Source organism: Gavia stellata, chromosome 35 (assembly GCF_030936135.1).
Source record: "Gavia stellata isolate bGavSte3 chromosome 35, bGavSte3.hap2, whole genome shotgun sequence".
Taxonomy (NCBI): domain Eukaryota; kingdom Metazoa; phylum Chordata; class Aves; order Gaviiformes; family Gaviidae; genus Gavia; species Gavia stellata.
In genome coordinates this window covers 1130294-1145930 of record NC_082628.1, presented here as the reverse complement: position 1 = coordinate 1145930, position 15637 = coordinate 1130294, and the positions used below count along the sequence as shown (strand labels likewise).

Below are 15637 nucleotides of genomic sequence, written 5' to 3'. Positions count from 1 at the left end.
CCCAGTTTCAGCAGAACTGAACCGGCAGCAGCAGCAGCTTCCATCATTTTCGGGGACTCCTGACGGAAAAAAGGGACAAATCAAGTTCTCTGTCTTGGATCCAAGTGGAAAAAACCTGAACACCCAGCAAAAACATTGCATGCTGCCCTCTCCTTCTGACTCGTGGCACCTTTAGCTATTAGCGCAGCAGGGTAAAGACCTTTCACTCTGAATTTTTTTTGGGGGGGGGGTTAAAAACACTGTTACGAGCCAATCTTTCCATCATCATCATCATCATCATCATCTGTTATTATAAATGACTCATTTAAAAAATTATACCTCTATTCAAGTGTTAAGCTCACGGCTCATTCAGGGAAAAAAAAGGTTAAGATGTGGGATCCAGGCTATTAGGATCTGTTTCTTTTGAGTTCTGATCTTGCCCCAACATGTAAAGACAAGCTGTGCTAGAAACAGGCAATCTCACAGCCCGAGGGAGATGTCCAGCCCCAAGCGCCCAGCAAGCGTTACCTCTTCTTCATTGGCTTCGTTTTTGGCACCGTCCAACTTCTTCTTCTTGCTCTCTGGCATAAGGTCATCCAGGAAGCTGAGCTCTCGCTTTGAGAAGCAGAAATCCATGGCTTTCCGGACAAATACAAGAGCCAAAACCTGCACGAAATAGAGGGAAGATGCGGTGAGGCCAGAGGTGGTGCTACATCTCACTCCAACGCGGCAAACATCCCTGTGCCGAGCGGCACCGCCTCTTACCATCATGGGAAAGACGATGGCGGCACGGGACACCTTGATGGCCCAGAGCAGGACGAGGCAGATCAGCTGGATCACGGTGAAGAAGTGCACCTTTCGCAAGGGGACGTGCCGCAGGTAGATGAAATCCGGCTGGTGTTTCGCCGGCATCCAAAACAGCTTCAAGCGATCGAAGAACTGCAAAGTCAAAGTGGAAAAGTTGCCACCTTGGGACTGCGGAAAGCTTCTGGCCCTCTTGAGACGTGGAGGGAGTTTTCAGGATCTCGCTCGCCATGAGAAACCGTGGATCCCACTATGCTCCTCCTGGGAGCAGCACCCATTTTCCCTTCGCTCCAGCTAGAAACCAGCTTGCCCGTGAGAGCTGCCCACCCACGTGCAATTATGCCACGTTATTCTATGATTAGCTTGTCTTGGCCCACTGAATCCCCCAGCAAGGATTTCCACCAGTGGTAGAAATTGCCTTCCCTGTGCACTCAACTCCCCCATTTTCACCTAACCAAACACTGGCCTGCCCTAACCTGTGTTTAAACAGGGAGCGCTCAACTTGCCCGGTCCTCCCAGCCCTATAGACCTCCTGTGCCTCCTCCAATCTTTTTCGTACACAAAATATTTTCATTGCTTGCTTTCCGAGAGGTTTTTTTCCCATGCCGCTGCTTTTTTCCTGCTTCTACGGAGATGAAATACCAGGCAGCGGACATGCTGCACGCTGTAAAAAAGTCCGTACCTGAATTTCTCCGAGCGACGACACGCCCATGTAGAGAAAGACGCCGTAAAGCACAGGCATTGGTATAAACTGAAAGAAAGAATGCAATCATTTATTTTTTTAAATTGCATTTTCAGTAGTACCACTCTCTTCTACAGGCACTGCCTCAAATTGCCTACAGCTTTCCAGTTTCCACAGGGTTAGAGACGTGTCGGATTTTAACCAGCAGAGCTTTTGTGCCTGCGAGTGAGCTAACGCTCTGCTTTAGGCTGACCGTTGGAGTTATCTTTCATCAGCAGAATCCTATCTTCCAGAAAGGTTGGAGGAAAACAGGCGACCATGCTACCATATGCCACGTTCTGTGACGGTAGAAAAACCTTTCTCCTTATTCTTGTAGCAACAAGCAAAAGCGACGTGCCTCCTCTTAGCCTAGCGAGGAGATTATCTTGTGGGAGGAACACGCAAGGAAGCCCATGGAGATGATTTCAGTGTGTTTAGCTACTGGAACGGCTGTGCTGAGGCATTTGGGGGAGCAAATTGCCATCGATAACGTGCTGAACGGCTGGAAAGCGTAAGCGAGGAGGCTGCTTCCCACTGTGGGTCAAGCCCCAAGGTTTGGGATCACCTCCTCCTCCGCTCCACAGCTGCTCGGGCCTGGAGAGAGGGGACTGGTTTTGGGTAACCTCCAAAAAGCTCGTGGCTGTTGGGTGTTTTGCATTTTCCTCTTACCTTTAACACAGAAGTGAAGAAGACAGAGCAGCCCATGAGCACAAAGATCATGGAGCCAGTGACTCTCTGCTCTCGTATCCCCAGAAACTTGGGTTGTTCTCCTGGAGCTGCGCACTCAGACTCGACTTTGAGGCTATTCACGTGGGTGATGGACAGGACGGTGGCAGCCACAAACCAGGGCAGCCCCATCACGGAGCACACCCCGAGCATCACGGCCACCATGAAAAGGTCCAGGTGGTACCCACATCCTTTCTGCGGGAAGCAAAACAAGGAGATGAGCGTCCCACAGCACAAGAGCAAGGACAACGTCGCAAGTCAGGCTCAAACCCCGCTAGAGCGCAAGTCAACTTCTTGAGAATTTAAAACACGCCTCGGAAACAAATAAGGAGGTATCTGCTCTTTGTGCAAGCCCCTTGCATGAAAAGGTGGCAGGAGTTCAGACAAAGTGGATTTGGTTGTGCGATAGCTACTTCTCAAAAGAAAAAAAGAGACCGGGTTTTTTCCTTCATAAAGAAATTTCCACCACTTGCAAGTAGGATGTGACTCTGAGTTATCCCTGGCAGCGCGTCAACACAATTCGATCCCCCATCCACTGCTGACATTTTAAAACAAAACCACGCTTCTCTATTGCTCCAAGATTAATTTGCTCCTCTGAAAGGCTGCTCATCTGAACTCCCTGTCGTTTGCTCCCTGTGTCATCATTAATGCAGGAGAGCATCCTGCCACGCAGCCTGACGTTTTCCCAAACCAATGCCTTCCCAAAGCATTTGGAATAGGAGCTTCTCCCCGTGCCTGCAGCCTGGAGTGGGTTGGGGATGGGCTCATCTCTTGCAGCCCCTTACCTTCAGCCTGTGCTCCTTCCTGTTCACAATAACAGCAGTGATCTGCTGGTCCATGAAGATCAAGATGGTGCAGAGCAGAGCTGGGATGAGCGCAGCCAACACCGTCCACCAAGGGTTGGGTCCTACAGGGCTGATGAACCACCCGCGGTCGTCTCTGGTAGGCTGCAACAAAGCACACACATCAGCATCATCTCCCAGCCCAGCCACCTCACTGGCTTTGCTTTTCCCCTCCATTCCCATGTCAGAGCACCTCCCAGCCCTGGCTTCACGTCACCCTGGGGTTCAGCACTGCCGCTGCCCTCTTTGCAAGCACCTACAGATACTTCTCCTGGAGGTATCTAGTTTTGGGGCTGTCTTCTCCTTTCCCGAAGGAAACAATGCGCTTGGAGGCAGAAGAGGAGATGGTCGCACCACCAGCATCTCCTCCGGACTCAGCCCTGTCCTGCCCCGGCATCACCTTGTGGCATCCCCAAGGGCTGAAACCAGCTCCCTGCCAAAACACCCCGTTACCTTGAACATATGGGGGACGTGGAGCTTCGGTGATGGGATCCCAATCATGAAGTCCGTGAGCACCATGACGACGATGGTGAGGAAAACAGCAAAGTCGCTTACTGTGGACCGTACCTGGGGCAAGAAACCAGAGCTGAAGGGGGCGTCGCAAAGGGGGCCACAACATGACATGGAAAAGTGAGGGACGTCAACGCCATTAAGACCGGTTAACAAAACCCCTCCATGCTGAGGACATGCAGCCCAATCCCTTGGTTAGATACCGTTGCTGTGTTTGTGCCTGTGAGATCTGGTGCCAGGCAATACAAAATGTTTAATTAGGTGGAAAAGGGTTGTCTTAATTGAAACCTTAAAAAAAAAAATAAAATTACAAAAGAAGGAAGCAGATGTCTGCCACGACAGCCACGCTCACAGCTAAAACGGGAATAAGGCACTGAGGCATCATTTGCTCCTCAAAAGGAAGAAATAGTGTCGTTTGCTATGGCAGCTCCTCAGCTGAATCAGCCTTCCCCTTGAGCACATAATGCACAGAAGGTGAAAAAAAGTAACTGTGGAAGACCTGATTTCCCACTGCCTGAGCAAGAGATGGCTCCAGGACAGGTCGCCAGGCAGGTGGGAAATGCTACGATCCTTTTGCGCTCATGGAAATGAGTGAGGGACGTCCACGCTGATGGAGAGCTTGGCCTTCAAGGTCAACGTTTCCCAGCTCGACCGAGTGGTGGCAAATACTGCTTAGTGCTCCAGGAAAGCCATTTTGGGAAATGAGCGTGGAGACTGCTGCTGGCCACCGTCTTCTACCTACTCTGGTTGGGAAGTATCGGCTGGTCTTAAACTTCTTCAGTAAGCTCGACAGCACAAAGGTGGAGAAGAAGAGGATGCAGCACCAGAAGAGGACGTCAGGCGTGTAGGGGCCATTGGGTCCACAGGCAGGTCCTTGAAACTCTCCATGCAAATACCGACATTCCTGGAGAAACAGAGCATCAGGACACAAAGGCAGTGCATGTGCGGCAAGGAAACCTTGCATAACGAGGGGGATATTTCTGCTGCCGGTCAGAAATATTGTCCTGCCACCGCGTTGAGGAGGCGGACAGTTATTACCCACGATGTTGGGCACAAGGTGGACTGGACAAGGTGGACTCTCCTTCCCAGGACCAAGCGGGTTAAAACCACCCATTAGATGTAAGCAATGACTTTTCAGAGCAGCACTAGCACAGCTGGAAGCCCATCACCACCTGAAGGGCTCCGACTTGCGCACCACGCGAATGCCCCTGGGCCCCGTGGCCGCGGCACGAGGAAGCAGTGGCTCGGGGCACTTACGGTCACCGTGAGGTTTTCCCAGGCGATGCCAGACACGTTGATCTTGTTGCTCTCCCAGAAACGCAGGGTTTCATTGCTGGGATGCGTCGGTGCCTCACACTTACAGCTGGGAGGAGAGAAGCCAAGACACGGGTAAGGGAGAGGCGATGCAGGTGCAGCCCTGAGCTCCTGCCAAGGGGCAGGGGCGTTTTAGGAGGAAAAAACCCACTAGTCGATGGTGAGGAAGTCGAGCTGGCTGTGCATGTGCACAGGGTAGGTCTCCCGCAGGTGACTCAGCTTCTCTAGAGCCTCGTAGATGAAGATGAGGCAGATGAGGGAGGCGAAGGCTTCTTCGGTGAAGCGGGTGATGTAGCACACCAAAGAGCTGGCGTCGGTGGCCACCAGCACGATGCAGAAGAAGGCAGTCCACAGCCCGATGCATGCCCGCAGAGAGAGATAGGAGAGCGTGTACTCCCTGGGAAACCAAAATAAAACCAAGGGTGGAAAGGCCAGCAAGAGGCTCCAAGTTGGGGCTTAATGATAAATTTAAATTGCAATAAGGGTGGTTCATCTCACATCGAAGTCATCACAGCAGAAGGACTGTCATGGAAAATACCCATTTCACATGAAAAACTCCTACTTTTTCAATGAAATCATCCAAACTCACAACATTTCAGCAGTAGACTATTTGGCTACTTGAGCAAACTGTATTTCCACTTCCAGCAACAATCAGGCTAAGAAGTGCCTTGTTTTGTACTCAGAGGGAAGCAAATCTTCCCCCATTCCCAAACCAGAGTGATTTGTCTCCTCTTCCTTGTGCAGCCCATCTTGGGCATCCACATCCTTGTGGTTTCTCCTCCTCCAGCTGCTTCGCTTTAAGCCTAAAACCCCCAAATGACCCCATCCATCCTTCAGAGAGCCAGGGCTCTCGCACCATCGCATACTAAAGCAGCAGCGTGCAGCATCTGTGACACACAAGACAACTTCAATCGAACAACTGCCGCTGAGAGAAATGAAAGACAAACATCTTTTCTCCATCCCCGCTGCCTTCTGAAGACTCTCACAGCACCCGGCCGCAGCAACCAGCCTTACTTGCAGAATTTGTAGAGGATCTTCTCAAAGACGAGCACGGGTCCGGTGCTGCCGAGGATGGTGAGAGGTTGGCCAGCAAAGAGGGAAAACACCACGCCGGTCATGGAGGCGCCCAGCAGCGACTCCATGGCACTCTGTCCGGGGAAGAGAGGCAGCAGTGAGTACAGAAAGCATTAGGGGGAAAAAAAACCCAGAGCAAACTCACTGCAGCAAGGACTTTTGCATGAGTTTTATCCTCCCCCGTGCCACCCAACAGAGAGAGCTGCTCACTATGTGGCCATCGGTCGCCTCCCCCAGCAGTCCCCCGAAGGTGATGACAGGGGACATGCAGGCACAGTAGAGGAAGAGGAAGGACGCCAGACACTGCAGCCTCAGACCATCCCGAAAGTCGCTCCAGAACCACGGGGCTTTTCGCTTCACATCCAGGATCAAACCTCCAAAGAGCCTGGAAGAAGGACAAAATAGAGACAGTTCTCCTGCAAGACCACATGGACTTTTCTTGGCTGCAGAAGGGCAATCACAAGCATGGAGTAATTTTCAGTGCTGAAAAGAAGCCGTCTCCTTCTCCCTTTTTACACCCACTAGAAGCTGAGGCACGCCAAAATGCCCTCCAACAACAAAAATAAAAAGAAGAAAAAAGAAAAAACAAGACCTAACCTGAGAGCCCATCCCCTCTTACTGCAACACTCCCTTGCTCTGAGAAGCAGCAGAGCTCTACCTGGAGGTATTTGCACATCTGCTTCCACCCCAAATCAAGAAAACCTGTGTGCAATGATGCTGTGGCTGAGCCCAGCTGCCCACATCTCCCACCTGCCCAGCCCAGGGACCCAGCTGGGCATGTGGAGCCCCTTCACTGAACCAAAAAACCCCAAAAACCTGCTCAAAGGCAAGGTGCATGCTCAGATTTGGGAGGCAAGCAGAAAAAAAACACCCCAAACTATCAAAGCTTGCACCTTCCCGTCCGCTCCAGTTCAGGACCGCTGTGCTTCTCTGGCTCACTGTCAGAAGCACTGTCATCGAGAGCTCCTGGCATCTTCCTTTTTTCCTGTTCAAATGGAAATAAGAAAGACAGCTATTTGTAACCACTGGCTTGTTTTGCTTCTGGTCTGGCCATGTGACTGTGTCAAACAGGGACCTGGTGAATCTGGAGCCCTGAACAGCATCCCCAGCTGCCTGCCGTCCTGCCCGTCCCCCTCGCACCTCCCTCCACCGCAGCACCCACCTGCGAAGGGACGTTTTTCGGGGGCTCGATTCGGATCGATGGATCCCACTCTCCAGGCGGCAAGACCGTGACCTGATCCAGAAACTCATCGATGCCGGCCACGAGGTCAGCCCGGTTCTTGGCTTTATAGGCGACGTCATGGAAAACCTGCCCGTAGGAGACAACCTGCTCAGAGGACAACCCATCTCGCATGCCCTAAGCAGTGCAATAAGCACTTGGCTAAATGCAAGATAATTCCCCCCAAATTTCCTGCTGGCAATGGCAGGAAGTATTCCCCCAAAAGGAAAAATCTGTCCATCGTGTTCCTTGTAATCCTCTCCTCCACGAGGCCCCCCATCCCCCATGGCACACCGCAGCCTGTTGCTTAGAGAGGACAAGTTTTACTGGCCCTGGCAATGCCACCACTGGGGACAGCGTGCTGGGGACCCCGGGGAGAAGGACGAGGTGCAGGATGCACCCCGGGTGGGATTTCAGCCTCCAGGATGTGGGGGGATGCAAACGTGCGTGTTTGCTTTGGGGTGCGAACGAAGGGTGGGCTATTTGGAGAGCTGCCGGCAGCGGGGACAGCAAACACTCTTCCTCACTACTACAGAGACAGGGAGAGGTGAAGAAAGCCAAAAATGACCCAGAGATATCCCTTCTCACGTCGCACCTCATCCGTCATGATAGTAGCCATGGACCTGCCGATCTCATGGTACTGATGGGCTTTTCCTTCTGGTCCAAGCAAAACAAACAGGAACCTGGGCAAGACAAACAAAAGGAGAGAAACGAACGTGTCATGGCTCAAAGAGCACCCAAGGAAATCCCTGGCAGCTCCCAGCCCAGAGCACGGCTCGAGAGGGGACACGGAGGCTCACCGACTCCGGTGATGAATTGGAAATTCATCAAAACCCATCGCAAATTTCATTTTGGGGCCAACTCTCATTCACGTTGGCCAATGGGTTTAAAAGCTACAGCAGGGAAGGGGGAAATGAAGGCAAGGAGACGTGGCTGGCAGAAACGTGCTGGCTCCCGCTGGCCTTGTTCCCTTGGGATGCCAAACTGATGCATGCCATCTGATGTTTTGTTGGGGGGGTTTGAAATAAAAACTTTGTGCTTCTCGTTCAGACCTTGTTGGGATGGGAACTTCCGTCATGCCTGAGAGGAGGACAGCCGGGGTCAGGCGGACAAATGCCACGATGGGCTGGCGAAGGAAATCCAGCTCTCCTACGAGCACGTTGGACGCTTCAGCCCCGCTGGGAATTTTCTTCATGAAGTGCAGCTCCGCCTGGGCACAACAAGCCATTTTCAGGCAATTACCCCAAAAGCAAAGCCCACAGCACCCTGCAGCTCCCTCTGCAGCCAAGGTTGCAACAGCAAATTCGGCCCTGAAGGCCTAAGAAAGCTATGAGTGTCTCACCTTGCTTAAATCCGTTGTGCTGGTCTCATGGTTCACCCCATTTTTAGCTTCCACAGTGGTGGGAGAAGGATGAGGGGTAAGTGTTTGAGCTGGTAGAAAAAAGAAAGACACTCAGAAAGACGGACAAGGAGCAATTGGGATGCTTCTCCTTTGCTAGGACAAACCTAATGGGGCCAAAGCCCTGCAGAAACCCTCATCTGCTGCCAAAGCCCTGCAGAAACCTTCACCGGGTGCCAAAGCCCTGCAGGAACCCTCACCTGGCTTGTCGAGGAGGTGCAGGTCCGACCCCTTCTTGCTCACATCAGCAAACGAGCGGAGAAGGTTGTTTCTTTTCTTCTCGTTCTGATGGTGGTGCTTCTTCAAAAGAACTTCTCCAATTTTTGCCCGCGTGCGCTCGTCAAACTCCGTGAGCTGTTCTTGCTGGCCCAGGATCAGATCTGAGCATGGCACAGGAAAATGAGGCAGGGTTTGATCTGGGAAGGAAGGGCACAGCGGCGAGCCAAGCTCGGCCGTTCCCGGAGGGACGCGGCACCCACAGTACCTGCGATCTCTTCGATGCTGTTGGCACTAATGTCCAGCAGCACCGTGCCATTGATGATGCAGCTCCTCAGCTCAAAGAGGCTGTGCAAGGACAGCGTGGCCACATAGGGCTTGCTCCAGCGCTCGCCGCCGTCTTCCACATCCTCCTCAAACTTCAGCCACCTGTGGACATCAGGTGTGGTCAGCCCCATTGCAAGGAAACAGCCCCAGCTCTCCAACCCCTTTAACAGAGCTACAGGTAGCAAGGGGAGACGGCTCCTCGCATCAGCACCTGCAGCTGCAAAAGCTTCGCGTCCTGAGGAGTGGAAAACAGAGCCCGCGGGCTCTGCCGGCGCGCAGGAACTCCTCTCCCACCGCAGCCAGCAGCAGCGATTTACCTTGCCGTTTCCTTCCACTCGGCATCTTCGCCCTCTTTCACGCAGATCTCATCCAGCTCGGTGAACAAGGCGTGAGGGACATGCTGCTCGTCCTCCTTGGTCCTGAGGATGAACTGCACCCGCTGGGACGGGGTGCCTGGGGGCAGAACACAGAGACCCGTCCCGTTACCACGCTCGAATATGGCCCATCACGCTCACGTGCAAAGCGGGCATCAGATCGGCACCAGTTCAGCCACAAATATTGGGCCGGCCCCTCTCCCCTGGCTCTGTTGGGGCTTGCACAGAGCCACGGAGAAGGAGAAGCATCTATTCCACCCCTGCACAAGGATGGGCAGCTTTCCTTACCCACATTTCCATTTTTAAAGCAGGCATCCTGCTAAGGAAGACGAGCCTAAATCCATTATACATTTAACTACCTCAAAAAAAAAAGATGAAAGTTTTGAAAAAGAGGGTCTTGTTAAATAATGCCACTTTCCCTCGGAAGAACAGCAAGTCACTCAAACTAGCCACATGGACCTGTTTGCAGAAGACCCCAGCGCCCATGTAGCCCCAAGGAGTTTAGTGAACGTGGTGGCGGGACTTACAGTGGTAGCCCCGCTCCGTCGGGGCACAGTCCTCCTCCTGTTCCCGATGCTTCTGCTTGTGGGGTCGGTGATGCCGGTGGCATTGCCCCACCAGCGGCATCTGCACGCCGGCGTACAGGGTCCGGTGGCCTGCAAAAAAGCAGCATTTGCATCGCTCGCGATATTGGGGAGATGGATGACGCAGACACCACGGTTAAATCAGTGCAGCCGTCCCAGGAGGAAACACCAATTTTGTTTTCACTGGATCCCTGAATGTCACAGACCTCTCCTTTTTTCCAAGCCTGTTTTACTCGAACTTTGCAACAACAGAGCAACAACAAGTGATGGCTCCCCCAAAAGTGCCCTGAAAGCATCCAACCTCTTCTCAAATTCCAGCTTGGGCTGGCCAACACTCAGCCTTGCTCATTAAGCAGTGACAGAAGGGAATTCTTTTTAAAATCTTTGTATGGCACAAGGCGACAAGAGAAGATCCAATCAGTCCCATGATAAGGAACTCCAGAAGAAAAGAAGAAAAGCACAGCCTCGCGCCTGCAGCTGTCCAATTATTCTCCAGACCTCTCCAAGCCAGGAGCGGCCTCTGCGAGTAAACAAGCCGTGAATTATCCAGCCCCATGGCTAAAGCTCACACCGTGACCTCCGCGGGGGCTTTTTCCCTCTGTTGAAAAGCCGTAATATTAAAACACGTGAAAATAACTGTGCTGCTTTATTAAGAAGCACGGCACGTTTTGCTGCACATGATGTCACACCGAGTGAGGGACGTTGTAGGGACTTTGTGCAACGGGAAAAGGCGCCGGGCTGGTGGCCCCTCTACCAGCATCTCAGCAGAGACTCACCTTCCAACTCCTCCTTCTCATAGTGAATCTTGGCACCGTTGCTCCTTCTCCCCTGGTCAATCAGTGCCTCCTCGTCATGCCTCTGTTTAGCAATGAGAAGAAGGTAAAAGTTGGGGCTGGGTGTCTAGAGCTCCCTTGCGTCCTGCCGGCAAGTCTCCTTCTCTCTTAGACACCGTTTTGCCTCTGTGCTGCGACCAGGGACGCTAAACCTGCCCCTGGCAGCCCTCCCCAGTGCAAAGCATCTCCCCCTGCCCATCCTTCTGCCCTCCAGGGAAATGCCAATGGGATTTCGGGGAGAGTTTTCCCCCTGTTTGGGGGATGCTCAGCCCTTCGGCTGTGCTACCTGTAACTCTTCCAGAAGTGTCATTTTGTAAGCCCCGTTCTGGTTCATCCTCACGTCGGTCACCGGTTTGGGGGGATAATTGAACCTCCAGATCAATCAGGGGGCCAGAGTCCCCCGGGACACCTGGACAGCTCTCACCGAGAGGAGCTCAGTGGCACCCAGTGTGCACCAACTCCAGAGACACAACAAGTGACCGTTTATGGCATCACAATCGGTGATGCGTATCCAGGCAGTTATTTAAAGCCACGCACCCCAGGACTCTTCCCGCTTGGAAAACTTAGTGGATGGGGAGAAACCAGCTCTGTTTTGGGCAAAAACTAGCCGGAATAGAGAAAAGGGGTGTAAATGCCGCATCCTGCTGGGCCAAAAGGCATAAGCAGCGTTTGGGTGTATTTAAAAGCACAAGCTGCCAAAATACGAGAGAGGTGCAAAGCCTTGGGGAAAATATGCCTTACGGGGCAAAATACGCATTAGGAGGAAACATAGGAGGAAACAGGACAAGTGAGCACCTCCGTCTCTGCGGCAAGATGCTCTCAGCGTCCCATGGCCCTTCTGTTGCAGCATCCTCGAAATCGCGGCAAGCCTTGCGCGGAGATGCCACCGAAGGAAAGGGCCCCGCTCAGAACTCACTCGGTCCCGGTTAGGCCACTCAAATGGACTCGGAGCGCTTATTTTGTTGAGGAAATTGCTGGAGGAGTTAAGGGTTTCGTAGAGCTGTGGGGTTGCGGACCTGTGGCCTTGGGATGGGATGGAGCAGGAAGGGGAGAAGCCTCCGGAAAGCAGTTTATCCCATCCCAGCATGGGCACCAGCACTTGCAAACGCTTTGCCTTCCCTCTCTGTCCTTCTCCGCTGCTGACAGGTGCCTGCAAAACATCACATTGTCAAAACTGGGCTGGGCAAGGGGATGCCGAGCTTTGCATCGCTCACTTTGGAGTTTTGGAGCAGCCAGAGTTGTTCCGCTTAGCACTATTTCCTAAGCACAAAGCTCCGGTTGGCTGCTTCGAAGCTGCTTTTGTTGGGAGGCTGAAAGCAGTAATTGCTTGTAAAACTGAAATCGGAAATCACTGGAGCAAAGGAGGAAGGTCCGACTTTTCGGGGAACGGTTCTCTTTGCAGAAGGTGAGTGCCTTTTCCTCCCTTCTGTACTACCAACCTCTGAAGAAATCAAACCAGAGTAATGAGTGCTTGCTGACAGGCACCCAGCAGTCTGGTTTTCAGCAAATAAAGGGTGACGATTGGGCAGCCTCACTATTACAATGTGCCTCGTTCTTCTGTATTTGTCCAGACGAGCTCCCTTCTGGCTCTCTACCAGCCCACGCAGGGACATTGCCATGTCCCCCCCAGGATTTCTCGGCTGTCTCAGCCCAGAGACGGGCTGCACGGGGACGTGGCGGGGCAGAGTCAGGAGGGGGCCATGCTTCGGGCACGGTGCTGAGCCCCACTCCACGCTGGCGGCTGCGTGGCAGGAAAAGCCTTTGGGGACCTTCTGCCGTGAACCTCAACATCAGCTCTCCATCCTGGAGCTGGAGGAGGTTGAGCGAAACCTCGGGGCAGCACCACGCTCCCTCCCAGGAGCAGCAAGCAGGGACCAGGGCGGAGGCACGAACCCACCGCAGCCGAGCAAGACGTCGGGCAAATGATATGGGACGGGATAGTGCATATACCTGATGTCAGGAACAAGCCTGGCCGGGCTTGGCAGACCCCCTGAAACCCAAAATTATTTCTATGGATTTATTACGGCTTTTCTGGAGGATGCTCCACACAGTGAAGTACTTTGCAGGACACAGCCCCTGCCCTGGCCACCTCCTGCAGGGAGGCTGCCAGATGCCACCATGTGCATTAAACCACCTTTTCTCCCCCCATCCTTCCCTCCTGAGCAGATGGCAGTCGTACGAATCCCAAAGCACCCAAAGCTTCGCCTCCAACACCAAGCGGCACTCGGAAGGCACCTTCACCACTCTTAGGGATTTACCCACGCCGGCCACCCTAACAGGGGCCGACCCTGGGATCCCGCTGAGAAGGCAGAGTCCCAGGGAAGGTTTCCCATCCCTCTTTGAGGAGTTCTCGGGTGACAGCTCGAGCTGGCTGCCTCCGGAGAGGGACCCCTACCCCCACTCATGCCCCCCAATTATACCTGTACCACCCAGCACCCCATCCCCAGGTCCAACCTGGAGGCCGAGCCCTTAATTCTCCCAGAGGGACATCACCTTCCCTTGGCTTCCAGCTCCGGCCTGGGGCTCTTCCCCAGCCTCTCCCTCCACTTACTCCAAACCCCACCCTCAGCACAGCCCCACACACACTCCCCTCCTCCTTCCTCTGACCTCTCTCTTCCTTAATCCTTTCCTCACCTCCAGCACACTATACAGAGGGAGCCAGACGCACCACCTCCTCCACTGACTTCCCTGGCCAGGCGGGGACACGGTTGGAAAAATACTTTGGAATACCCGGAGCTGCTCAGCTCTTGCGGCCTAAGGCTTCAACTCCTTCAGCTGCTTCTGCCTCCCTTTTCTCGGGAACTGCTCCCGCGGCGCTGCAGGACAGCAGCTGTCCCCTCCGACAGTCACCATGCCACGCTGGCAAAAGTCAACCTACAGCTTGCAAAACCCCATCCCGTAAAAGCCGTCTGATTTTGGCCCTGCTTGGGGATGTACCCCTTTCTTCCTTACAGAGCAATTCTGTAGTTTCTTTTCCCCACCCGTTTGCAAGGAGCAACAACTTGCCCTTGGCATTTGGGGTTGGCTTCATGCACGAACAGGCTCCCGCAGAGGATGGGACAAGCCGATGGCAGGAGGGCTCGTGCACCTGTCCCAGCTGGGCACGAGGCACCAGTTGCAGACGCCGAGAGCCTGGAGCACGTGCTGAGGAGCCCACAGCAAGATGCAGGGCTGCAAGGGGACCTTTTCTTCTGGCTTGTCCTCTCCTCCCAGGCTCCACGGCCAGCCGACTCGACCGCATGTGCCTGAGGTGACACCACAGCCCAACGACCCCCCGCCCCAAAACCTCAAGAGAGCACGAGAGCCATCTCTGCTTCACAGCTTCTTCCTGCATAGCGGCAGGGGAAGGGAGAAGGAAAAGGCATCTTGCCGCTTTCCTCCCGGCTCATCCCACCCTGGGAGAGAAGAGACTTTGCAAGGACAGGGGAGAAGAAAAAACTACAGAGTGCCAGGGAGGTAAAAGGAAGGAAAACAGCACTGAATGATAAAGCGGCAGCAGTCCCTCTACCACTACAAACCCACACCACCACACGCACGTACACACGGGAACTTCACGACACCGAACTCCCATTGACTGGCACGTACACCTCAGTTTGCTGGTCTAGAGATACTGAATGCCTGAAGCACACCAAGGAGAACTGAAAACATCGACATGGCTTTAATGGGAATCCTCCAACTGGAAAACAGCGGTATCTCCCCGTCTCTGCGTTGGCACGTCCCTGAGTCACGTTCTCACTCCTCCCCTTCAAAGCCGAGGCTCCTAAATAGCAAAACTGGGGGGAAAAAAGACAAAAAGAGGGAGAGCACCATCAGTGGAAGACCTGCCGGCTGCTGCTGGTTCAACCCTGTTCGTGGGACCACCCTGGCAGTGACAAGCTGGTTTGCATGCCACGGTCCTCGCTGCCTGTTCCCAGGGACGGGCCGTTTGCTCGGTACTGCCTGCCGAAGCACGGGAAAACTGTAGGCATGCGCCGTCGCTTGCAGAGGAGCACGGTCACGTTCACATGCAATCCTTTACCTCTTTCCTCCCCGGATTCAGACTGTTTCTGTGTTCATAGTGAGAGCCTTCCACACGCTCGTTTTCAACACTTCCTCCGAGATATTAATCTCGCAAGGATCAGTCCTGCAATAAATATTTTACAGAGCAATCCGTGACTACGGGAACTGATGCCACCAAGTGCGTTAGCATCAGCAAGAGGAACAGCGGGGCCCCGAGAATCAAAGCTCAGCATAAGCACGGCAGGTTTTGCTGGATGAGGAGTTTTGCGAGGCAAGCCTGAGAGCTGCAGAGCTACAGCTCCGTGCAAAGGCTCTTGCGGGCGTTTAGCCTTGGAGTGGGCTCCTAAGCCACTGCTGGTACAGATCATGCCTGCAACTCCTCGTTTTTACGTATGAGGATCTCCAGCTACCCTAAAGTCACTGAGGATGCGACTTTTTGGGGTCAGATGGGAGTTGTGCAGCCACTCTGCTTGGAGGCAGAGCCCTGCGATCCCCTCCTGCAGCCCTGCCCGTAGATGTGATTTTCCCACCAAGCTGACTGCTGCTTTCTATGGGACGCTCAAGAAAGATGCAAGTGGAAAAAATTGTGCCAAACACCTTCCAACTAATCTTGCCGGGGGTCCTGGCACTTGGTGGGGCTTTACCTGTCCCTGCTTTGCTTTGGGATATCCAAGTTGCTGGTCTTGCCCAGTTTCAGCAGAACTGAACCGGCAGCA

At 53.6% G+C, this 15637-nt stretch overlaps 1 protein-coding gene across 1 annotated transcript in view; it reads right to left on the bottom strand.

Moving 5' to 3' along the window:
• Positions 1 to 459: 459 nt before the first annotated feature.
• LOC132320349 (electroneutral sodium bicarbonate exchanger 1-like) overlaps positions 460 to 15637 on the bottom strand; it is a 28963-nt gene continuing 13785 nt past the window's right edge. The window contains exons 23-43 of the mRNA XM_059832629.1: positions 10866 to 10947; positions 10033 to 10161; positions 9449 to 9584; positions 9073 to 9233; positions 8789 to 8968; positions 8532 to 8620; positions 8242 to 8399; positions 7785 to 7872; positions 7133 to 7279; positions 6864 to 6955; positions 6181 to 6355; positions 5911 to 6044; positions 5048 to 5293; positions 4840 to 4945; positions 4325 to 4486; positions 3526 to 3639; positions 3016 to 3177; positions 2174 to 2425; positions 1466 to 1534; positions 745 to 918; positions 460 to 645 (exon numbers count right to left, since the gene is read on the bottom strand). Coding sequence (XP_059688612.1) covers positions 460 to 645; positions 745 to 918; positions 1466 to 1534; positions 2174 to 2425; positions 3016 to 3177; positions 3526 to 3639; positions 4325 to 4486; positions 4840 to 4945; positions 5048 to 5293; positions 5911 to 6044; positions 6181 to 6355; positions 6864 to 6955; positions 7133 to 7279; positions 7785 to 7872; positions 8242 to 8399; positions 8532 to 8620; positions 8789 to 8968; positions 9073 to 9233; positions 9449 to 9584; positions 10033 to 10161; positions 10866 to 10947 — 3042 coding nt within the window. The remainder of the gene's footprint in view (positions 646 to 744; positions 919 to 1465; positions 1535 to 2173; positions 2426 to 3015; positions 3178 to 3525; positions 3640 to 4324; positions 4487 to 4839; positions 4946 to 5047; positions 5294 to 5910; positions 6045 to 6180; positions 6356 to 6863; positions 6956 to 7132; positions 7280 to 7784; positions 7873 to 8241; positions 8400 to 8531; positions 8621 to 8788; positions 8969 to 9072; positions 9234 to 9448; positions 9585 to 10032; positions 10162 to 10865; positions 10948 to 15637) is intronic.